This window comes from Bremia lactucae, linkage group LG13, assembly GCF_004359215.1.
Source record: "Bremia lactucae strain SF5 linkage group LG13, whole genome shotgun sequence".
Taxonomy (NCBI): Eukaryota; Oomycota; class Peronosporomycetes; order Peronosporales; family Peronosporaceae; genus Bremia; species Bremia lactucae.
Genome location: NC_090622.1, coordinates 8001 through 18317, shown reverse-complemented (window position 1 = coordinate 18317; position 10317 = coordinate 8001). Strand labels below are relative to the sequence as shown.

Below are 10317 nucleotides of genomic sequence, written 5' to 3'. Positions count from 1 at the left end.
GCATACAGTCTTGACCACTTTTTTGTAAAGGCACTGTAGTCTACAAGAACATAAATGCACGAGTGCTCTTGATGCTGCAAATTGAAACACTCTTACCAATTATGATGGTGCCTTCTTCCGTAGGCATCATCATAATTGGTTAGAGTGCATCAATAAAGTGTTCTCTTCGATTGTAGTTTTTTTTTGCATTTCTTCTGCATCTCTTCCTCGTGAAAATGCCACCAGCTCTTCGTTAAATGGTCATCGGTGTGGGCATCACAAGCTTCCGATTTTGGATCTCTCGTCTTGCTCGCAATTACCGCGAAATCCAAATATCGGAAGCTTTGAGCGATGCACGTTTTATGTGATCAAACTAAAAATTGTCAAAGAAAAGTTCGAAAGCCGGACGATATGCGTGTGGTATGTGTGTCAGATACGCACGGGTTGCACAATGATGTGCTTACAATTCCAAAGGGCGACGTTTTCGTGCATGCTGGTGACTTCACAGATACTGGAGAGCGCAGTGAGGTTCTTGCTTTTAACGAATTTTTAGGTCGCCTACCGCATCGCTACAAGCTAGTTATCGCAGGCAACCACGAGTCTTCTTTCGACAGGGCTTTTTACCCAAAATTTTGGCACCAATACGGTCATCCCCAGCAGTACGACCCAAACGAAGTTCGAGCGCTACTTACCAATGCTCTATATCTCGAAGATCAGGCTGTGCTAATCGAGGGTTTTCTTTTCTATGGGACACCGTGGCAGCCTGAGTTTTGCAACTGGGCGTTCAACCTTCCTCGAGGTGATGCCCTTCTCGAGAAATGGATACGCATTCCTTCCAATACTGACGTGCTCATCACACATTCGCCTCCTATGGGACATAATGATCTTGTTGGCCACCAACATGTCGGCTGCGCTGATTTATTACGGGAAGTAGAAGACAGAGTGGAACCGAAACTACATGTTTTTGGGCATGTGCACGAAGGCTACGGCTGCAGCTACAGCTCTGATGGGACCATCACTTACATCAATGCATCATTATGTACGCACGATTACGAGCCCGTGAATCAGCCAATCGTATTTGAATTGATAGGTCCACCAAAGCGAGGTTGGTCGATACCGACCTTATCATTGACGGCACCATCGACTGGAATGGCCATGCCTCGTAGCTTTAGTACGAATGATGTGAGTAGTATCAGTAAGGTATGGATACGAGATAATAAAAACGTTGGCAGGTTGCCGACTGGAGATGTGCCTCAGGACTACGACTTGATGATGCATGAATGGCTGCGATCATGCTCACAAAAACCTGCATTCTCTCAAAATGATTTTGTGGCGATAAAATCAAGTGAGATTCTGCAAAAGGAAAAATTGCACGATTTCCGTGTGGACGGAACAGCGTCAGGTTTGCTATTCGAGAGCACGCTGAAGCTTCGTCCTGTGCGGAATGTTGAGAAGCGTGCGCTGCGTTACCTCTTTTCGCAAGGATTTAGGGAACCTAAATCGGAGAGCGACACTGTTCTTGAGTTGGATTCACAGAACGAAACGAAAAAGAACGACTTGTTGACAAGCATGAAGATGAGTAAAGGAATCGGAATATTAAAAGGGTCAAATCAAAATTACAAAATTTCGCGTCGTATGACGGTCGCAGTGCTCGACCATATTAACGAAAACGAGGAGGAAATGGATCATTGCGATCGAGAACACGTGCAATTGGTTCGAAAAGATGCCGCTATTCTTTGTGAAGGTCCATCATTGCTTACACAAAGTGCTCAATCTCGACGATTAAAGAAAACATTGCAGCGGCGATCAGCTGTACCGATGCTAGATGCACTGACTGAGGAGCCGAGAATTAAAAAAGAAGAAGTCGTTGACGCGGTACTTGAGCAAAACAAGGTAGCAAACGATGACACTGTTGCCATCGCCGCGGCCTCAACTGTTATTGACTGCGCATTATGCAAGTATAAAGTATCGGGTCACGTCCATTTCCCTTCATCTTTGGAGATATTAAAGGATGTCAAACACGATGGAGAACAAACAGAAAATCTAATCGAAACTTACTCCAGAGCTGAAAATTTGCCTCTTAATCGCTTATCGTCTTGGTTCTAAAGGGGCTGCGTTTAATGGTTTTTCATTGAAAAATAATGATCGACATCAATTCTCAGAAGAGCCACTATTTGGAAGACCCATGTGTCTTGATACGAAGTACGCAAGTAAACTTTTGCACTACACCACAAGAAGCGCGCTTATTTTGATATATAGTGCTAAGTATTCCTAAACTCGCCAAGTCCGTGACACGCAAGTTTTTCAAATGTTGCGTTGCCTTGAGCAGGTATTAATTATTTTAATTAAAAAAAATCCTACTGACCTGTTGTCCGCACGCGTAAGGGGTTGCATAATAATAATTTGTTCAAGATTACAACAATTCCTCAACTTCCTCGATGAAAGCGTCGAAAGGTTCCGGCTTGGACTTGGCGCGATTCGATGGGAACGCTAAACCAATTGAAGGATGAGATGCCGTTGGTAAGGGAGCAGGAACTGGGCACCGAGAATCTGGAGTTCGGGAAGCAGAACTTGTAGTAAAGTTTGAGCTTGACGCTGCGTGCACTTGACGTTGCACACGAAGTGCAACGGGTACGAGCGAACGGATTTTTGCATGAACCACGACTTCACGCCTCGCGGCCATAATGTCCAGCTTTTCACCTTTCGTGGGAGCGACGACCCTAACATCTGCGCTCTCATCCGTCAAAGGGCATGCGGCTGTAGTGCTATAAGCATCTAGCACTCCACGGTTGGCTTGCACCGTTGATGGTGGTAAAGGTAGCGATGGGAATGGTGGAGCAGAACTTGGAGGCGGGGGTGGGCGATCAGGAAATGACCCCCGGGGTAATGGTGGTTGTGAAGGCACCTGAATCGTTTTTGACGGCGGGGGGCCTGGTGGTAGAGGCGGTCGCTTTCCGGGCCGTGCCACCATCGCATGGGACTGCTTCAGTGAGGATCCATTCACCAGCAAGCGTTCCTGGTGACTTAGTTGGCCTCTCGATGTTGCTACAATTCCTGTATTTGATGGCATGTCGCGGCACATCTGCGGCTTACCCGGCGGTGGCGCTCCGAACGGATTCATAGTTGGATGATAGTAAATAGATTTTTCTGGGTTTTGAAATCTTTTCTTGTTGACCTGGGTTAGAGCCGAGATGCTCTACACAAGAATAGACATAATTAGTTAGCAGCATGTCCGTCTATCAGTCTGAATCAATTGTTGTCTCTCACAAGTGGCATTTTTATTGCATTTTGCTTCTTACTTTGCTTCTCATCGTCTAATAACTTTTGTTTCTTTATGGCCACCTGCAGCGTGTCTTCCAGCTCTTGCTTGCGCTTAAACGCAGGACCGTCCGCTGGTTTTGCGGCTACCTGGCGCTCCAAGTATTTGATCTGCTCCTGAATCTCAATCGGTTTCATAGCGCTGAGCTTAGCCATTTTTTCCTTTTGCCTCTCCATTCGATGTTTCTTCAGGTCTTTCTTTTTCTGCTCGCGGCGATATGCCTCCATCGGATTCACCGACTTGGCCATGATGTTGCGAAAAAAAAATTTACGACGACAAAAAACGATTTGGTTCAGTTAAGTCCGAGTTCGAAATTTTCAATATTACCGGATTGACAACGAGGAAAATGTTACACGAACATTTTTCTCAAGAAAAGAATTTAATTTTAAAATATGGGCTAAAAGGCCAAAGCTATGTGTGAATGGAAAAAGCCCGATTTTTTTTGCAAGTTTATCGGGTTTTCTGGTCCACAATGGCGTTCATCCATGCAACACGAGCGCCTTCCACAATATACAGACCGCGGAGTACTATCCCTCGGATAAAGAAGGCAACACCAACGAAAGTGATTAATAATATCATTCACACTTGTCCAAAAATCATTTTTTTGGTCAACGAAGATGCAGCGCTGGATGTTGCCATCGAGAACAGCTTGAGTACTACGGGCTACAGATGTGGCCATTGGTCATCATCAGTCAGCCGTATTGCAGTGGCGTCCTCGCCTTCTTCGTCAACATCGAGTATCGGAATGAGTTCGTAGCCTTCTCATGCCACGTGTAACGGGGCACTGCGACTTGTACTGTTTCAGTACAAGTCCACTTCACACTGCTTCAGATGTGAGTGGTGCCTCTCGTTAGGTGACGTACACTGTACGTATAGAGGAAGACTTCTCTTAAGGCAAGTTAGCTTAAGAGTGTAAAATGAAAACTGTATTAATATAGTTAAGTGTCTCTTAATCTATCTTTGTAAATGTTGACTTAACTATAAACTAATACTAAACATGTAAATGAATTCTTATCTATCTTATCTTGTAACTCTCTTTGATTACTTCTACAGCTGATTAGTCTGCGGAATAAATAGACATAATGGTCTATACCTATTTATGGATAAGAATTCAGGACATTACTATATAAAGTAATATCCTCCAAATATTATCTACCTTTTAGATAATATATTAATTAACAACCTTTAAGTGTTAATTTCATGTAACGATACACCCCGTTATAAACCCCGCCGATCGTTACACAAACACGATTGTGCGGTGCATAAGGAGGCGTCATACATAGCTGTTACTAATATAGTAAAGTCAGTAGATAGTAGGAACTTAATGTATCATACAATTTTACTTTTCTCTATTCTAAAGCCTAAGAACTCAAACCCTCTGGTAGCAAAGACTACTTAACAACTTAAAACCTTCCTCTGCACGCCGTGTACGTGAAGATATCGAGGCACCCCACCCTTCACTGCAATCAGTGTAGGTTGACTGTTACTGCTGTCAGTAGGTAGCGGCTTGATACAAGTTTACGTTACAAGGACAAAGCCTTTACAGCTTAAGAAGAGGGTCTTGAAAACTTGTTTTATCTATTTTCGCAAAGCTGTCATGGCCATATCGGTCGACGTGAAAGATGAGGAGCTTCAAGCTTACGTGATATCCCATTTGTAAGCCAGCGTAATGCTTGGCGTTTTGACGCTACCGAACAATACAAAGTGCATTGATTACATGAAAGCATCTTTGCAGAAAGAGTGCAGTCATCAATCATGCCACTAAACGCAGTCGACAGACTTGTTCACACTTTTTAACATCACGCCAAGGATAGCCTGAGCTATATGTGGACATGAAATGACTCATGCCAGGCATTTTTGTTTAATTTCAAAGGAACGCTTGAAGCGAGGAGGTAGAACATTTTGGATGTTGGTGCAAGACAAAAAAATAAAGGTGATTTATTGCTTTACACATCATTATAGAACCTTTAAGCACGTTTTGAAAAGAGAGACGTCATTCCCACGACGTCATGACCGGTGCTTATTGATACAAAGCCGGGGCTTATAGGTATACGCTGCTGTTCTAGACGTTCTTTGAAGTCTAAAAAATGCAACGCACAAATAACCTTGACACTCCGCTGCAATACCATGAGTCAACACAATTCCTTGACGTGTAAACTAACGCATACGTTTCCGCAGTTTATTGAAAGTATGGGTTTCAGGTAATGTACACAACCCAAACCGATTCAATTCGAACCGCCGGTTTATATATATATATAAAAAACGACGGTTTTCCGACGGCGATTGTTCGACGGTGGACATTCTAGAAGGTTCTAGAACATTAGGCTTAAAAGTAGCAGTTGCGAACTAAGGACCTCAATACATTCACTTCCAAATATTACTTCTCCTGATCGAGCTTCTTTCGTCCTTCGTGTGGCAGACTCTGAATCCTTCCCTGCGCTTTGCCCTTTTTCGCTTCGCTTCGCCTCACTCATCTCAACAGTAGCCCAAGTATCGTAAGTTCTTTCAACGAGATGTCAAACAAGGTCTCCTAGAGATCTTAAGAAATTCAACTGTGACAACTATGCGATCAGGATCCGCCACTTGCGTGGCGTGTCACTTACCAAGTCATCGTGTCATGTCGTGAATCGTGAGCAACCCCAAGCTTCCCGGATGTGCGGGCTAGGGATGACTACATTCCGGCCAGTAACATTGCGTTTGGACAAATATTGCCTCACATAAACACAGATCACCACCATGTGGTTGATCACGGCGAGGAAACGTAGGGTGCGTGGGTGCGTTTTACAACAACATACGTCGGATCGCAGAAGGCTAGCCAGATCTACCTCAAGACGCAACTCCTCAGTATGGATATGGTGAAAGGCGACAACGTCTTGCATAATTGCAATAAAGCTTTTTAACATCAGTGCCAAGATCAGTAGCATCGGGGCTAAGATGGAGGACGAGAACGTTGATATTTGATTGCTTTGCAGTCTGCATAAGAGCTTCGGAAACGGCATGCTCAATCTAGAGATGAGCGATGCCGAGACGCGTTCGCAAGATGTTGTAAAGGTGCTTACGAATAAGTATATCAAGTGGCAGGACGAGAAAACGATGCCGGTGAAGTTTGAGAATTCAGCAAAGGCTTTCAACAACGACCATTAATTTCGTCAATGCAGGTACTGCGAAAAATTGGTGCACGCTATTGTTAAGTGCTGGACCAAGCAAAAATATGATATTTAAGGGCCAAACGAGGCGGCCACGGCCGAGGACGCGAAGCCAACAATATCCGGTGGATAAACAACGATGATTCCTATGTCGCCGAGGCACTGTTGTAGAATTGCCCCTCAACCAAGGCAATTTGAATTGCCTCTTCCATCGTCGACGGCAACTTTCTGTAAAGGGCCTGTCGCGATGGGCCATGCCGTAGTCCGTTCATAAACGTGGGCACTTTAATGTGCTCCAAAATCGGACCTGCGGTATAGGACGCCGACAGCGAGCGCATCTCTTGCACATACTTGCAGATACTGTTATCAGTACTAGCAAAGGGTCCCCCGTTACACAAGGGGCAATGTTATGTTATCAAAATTCAAATCTAGTAAAGATACTTTCGCTACTTTATAATTCCCACTACTCTTTTTAAAATTTACCTGCCACCAAGGCGGCTATAAGATAGCAGAGGAATGACTGTAAGTACACATTTACAAGCGTGAGGACATTTCCACTTTTTTAGGACAATCAACGTGTCCATTTCATTGTAACATTTCCCTTGTCCATGATAAGATGTCGCAACATATCGCTGTCCAAATAAAGGTAACGCATGTCCCAGCGCAAGCTGTCTGGTTGAATGGGAAGCCCATGGTTCCTGCGACAAAGCATTAGCACCAGGATTTGATTGATTTTCCCGAGTAGCTTCGTCACGATAATACAATTTGCTTATAAAAGAAAGTTAAGATTTCATTAAATGCAAATCAAGCAATAGCCTCTGTGGCGCTAATTAAACAAGTTTTAGTAAAAGCCGCCACTTCTACTATCGAGTCGACCTGCCAATTTGCACTCTCTCTTTTAAAACGAAAGAAGAACCTGAAGGGCACTTGTTGCCTCACACAGCTCAGAAGACTCCGCTGTTGGCAACATATGGCATATTCTACATCACTGGCGATCGTTTTTCTTAAAAAAAAAGGCAACTGTTATCCAAACACATAAAGCGCACCATGAAACTCGTGTATCAAAACAATTCACAAAATCCCAATCCAAGCATATATAGATATATATATATATAACCGCAAAGGCCCCCTTTTCCAGTGAAGGTGCATGCCCATCCAACAACCCCTCCCCTATCCCAGAAAACCTTTTTCCCTCAACTTGCAACCCTACAGCTCCACCACCGGTCCGTTTGCTAAGTTCGCAGTCGTTGAAGACTGCTGCTGAATATCTTTGGCGCCAAAAGTCGGAGGAGCAATCGTCTGGGGACGAAGTCGCATCGCTTGTCCGCCATAACTTCCTGGTGGCGACGTCATTTGTTCGTGTACATCATGTGCACGAGAACCGTACAACCGTTGCTTCTCCATCTGCAATTCCCAATCAAGACTTTGATTCCGCACTTTTTCCGCAATCTCCTTGGCTTTCTGTAATGGTCGAATTGGCAAATGCCAGCGTGCGCTACTCTTGCTACGAGAGCGGCTTCGCTCGCGCACCGGACTCTCGTCCGTATAGTCGACTGTCGTAGGAAGGGATGCCGAGTGCCACGACGCAGTGCGTGGGCGCCACGATGATGTCCGTGCACGCCACGACGCCGAGCGTAAACGACGTGCATTGGTATGCCCAGCCGCAAGCGCACGAATGGCATCGGCAGGCTCCCGCGGTGGCGAGACGTTGGCATGCGCGCCCAGTGTGTCACACACGACACAAATTTTCTGTGGCTCAAAGAGTCCAAATTGAGGCACTGGTCGACGCTCGCGACTCATGCAGCGCAAGCAGCAACTGTGTCGGCATGCCCGGCAATGGTGACGACGATGGTGCAATGCACGTCCAAACTTTTTGGCGCATACGTGGCATTGAAGACTGTTTGAAAACGCGGGAGTCTCGGTACAAAGAGGATTGGCAAACGAAGGGCGACGCTCATACGGCGCGTTCGGGGTAGACGAACGCGCATTGTGGGTCGACGAGCGCTCGTCACGTGCGTTAGAAGTATACGACTGCTCGTCGGGCATCGTGGAATGGAAGGAGCGCTCGTCGGGGCCATTGGGGCGCTCGTACGGCTCGTTGGGGCCATTTGGGCGCTCGTGGCGCGTGTTGCGGCCAAATAGGCGCCGACGTTTCTTTTGAGCTTTGCGTGCCTGACGAACTTCCTTGGCGGCTTGCTTGCGCTGGCGCTTGGCTTGGCGCTTGACTTCCTTGAGAACGCGTTGGCGGGCTTTTTCCGCGTCGGATTTTCCAAATTGGAATAATGGCATGAGAGTGATGGTTTTGAGTTTGCCTCTTTGGAGACAAATTGCCAAATGAAAAAGAAGTTTGGCTTTTGTGGACGTAAACCTTTTTTTCAGGGACACACCCTGGATTTCTATGGCATTGATAGAAATGGATTACATCATCTCGAGTGAGGAATGGGAATTGATAAATGTCGAAAGATTTGTCGAGTGTCTAAGTTTGATGAAGAATCAGGTTAACGCCATCTTTTGCCGCACTTCCTCGGTTGCGCACACGCTCCGTTGAGACTATGATAGTTTCCTAGACAAGGACTCGTTGGCGTGTCGTGGACTCATACTTTACTAGAAGTTTGAACCCCAAGCCGGTTTGAAGTTTGTTGTTTGCTTGATTCCAAAAACATACAGTCGATTTGTTTTTCGAGATCCCGCTTGAACCCACGCGACTTTGCGAAGAGGATGTTTTATTCGTATTAAGCAAATGCTCCCTTTCTTTTTATTGCTGAGAAAAGATCCGACTAAGCTGGCTACTAGATGTAAATCGAGACTTTTAAAATTTTATACTTTATTTCTTTCTTTGTTTTTGACAAGCTAATAAAGATAAGGATGATTGTGAAGCGCGATCAAACTCCTTTAAAAATTAATACTTCTTAGTTGATGAGCCGATCCACACTTGAATTTTCCACAGCTGCTTTTTTATAGCTTTTTTCTGACTTTCACAGCCTGAGACAGAACACTCTTTTTTATGTGGCATGCGAGGATGCACTAAAAGGCTTGTTCGCGATAGAAAGAACCCACAGCAAATTTCCTGTAAGAAGGCCCCATCTAAATTTCTCTTCTTGAGACACTGCGGAGACTTTTCTAAACGCGCCCGCAACTTTTACTTTATCACAAGTTCGTCTGTTGAAGAGTACACTTAAATAGGATTTGCACTCGTATCTCCTTGTCGTGCAGTATTTTATGTCGTTATGTTACGGTTTTAGCAAATAGCGCAAGAAATATAGCAAAATACACGTCATATTATCTTACAAGTTACACACCCGAAAAAGATCTGTACTAAAACGCCTTTTGATTGGTTTAAATTACAAAAAACTTCCGGAATAGCTGTCGTCGCTTATTATTATGGAGACCCCAAGCATTATCTTGGGCATAAATAAATAAAAATTGGTTGTGGTGAACCTTTAAGGAGCTCGGCCTAGTATGATTTCACCTTTCATGCCTTGTGTGGCCACCACAATTTTTTATCACAGGTATCGTCAACCATCTGAAGGATTGCAACACTTGCAATTCATTAATTTTGAAGAACGCGAAGCCACAACACTAAATTTTGCTCTGGCTATACGATCTCTGATCAAAATGTGGAACATTCAGGAAACCGGCAACTATTATAAAAATACAATGTCCGTGTTACAATGAAATTGCCCTGAATTTTACCATTTTGTCTTACTGGCTAGAAACCTCTCATGTTTAAGGCTTGCATTCTCTGGCAATTTCAACTTTTCTTCGCTGTATAGTTACGACACTAGCGACCGCTATCACAAAACAACTCGTGTCCAGAAATGGATCAGCCAATTATAACTTGCTTTAATTTTTACATATCGCGCTACTTAATTG

General features: G+C 44.6%; 3 protein-coding genes across 3 annotated transcripts; 1 reads left to right on the top strand and 2 right to left on the bottom strand.

Annotated features, from left to right (window-relative positions):
• Positions 1–330: 330 nt before the first annotated feature.
• On the top strand, positions 331–2085 carry CCR75_006567 (uncharacterized protein; the record flags this gene model as incomplete). Its single annotated transcript, XM_067964636.1, has 1 exon — positions 331–2085. The coding sequence occupies one exon, from the start codon at positions 331–333 to the stop codon at positions 2083–2085; it is 1755 nt and encodes a 584-aa protein (XP_067817272.1).
• Positions 1359–3546, bottom strand: CCR75_006568 (uncharacterized protein; the record flags this gene model as incomplete). Its single annotated transcript, XM_067964637.1, has 2 exons — positions 1359–3175; positions 3247–3546. The coding sequence occupies 2 exons, from the start codon at positions 3544–3546 to the stop codon at positions 2393–2395; spliced, it is 1083 nt and encodes a 360-aa protein (XP_067817279.1). The 3' UTR covers positions 1359–2392.
• A 4104-nt stretch (positions 3547–7650) lies between these two features.
• Positions 7651–8733, bottom strand: CCR75_006569 (uncharacterized protein; the record flags this gene model as incomplete). Its single annotated transcript, XM_067964638.1, has 1 exon — positions 7651–8733. The coding sequence occupies one exon, from the start codon at positions 8731–8733 to the stop codon at positions 7651–7653; it is 1083 nt and encodes a 360-aa protein (XP_067817280.1).
• Positions 8734–10317: the final 1584 nt, after the last annotated feature.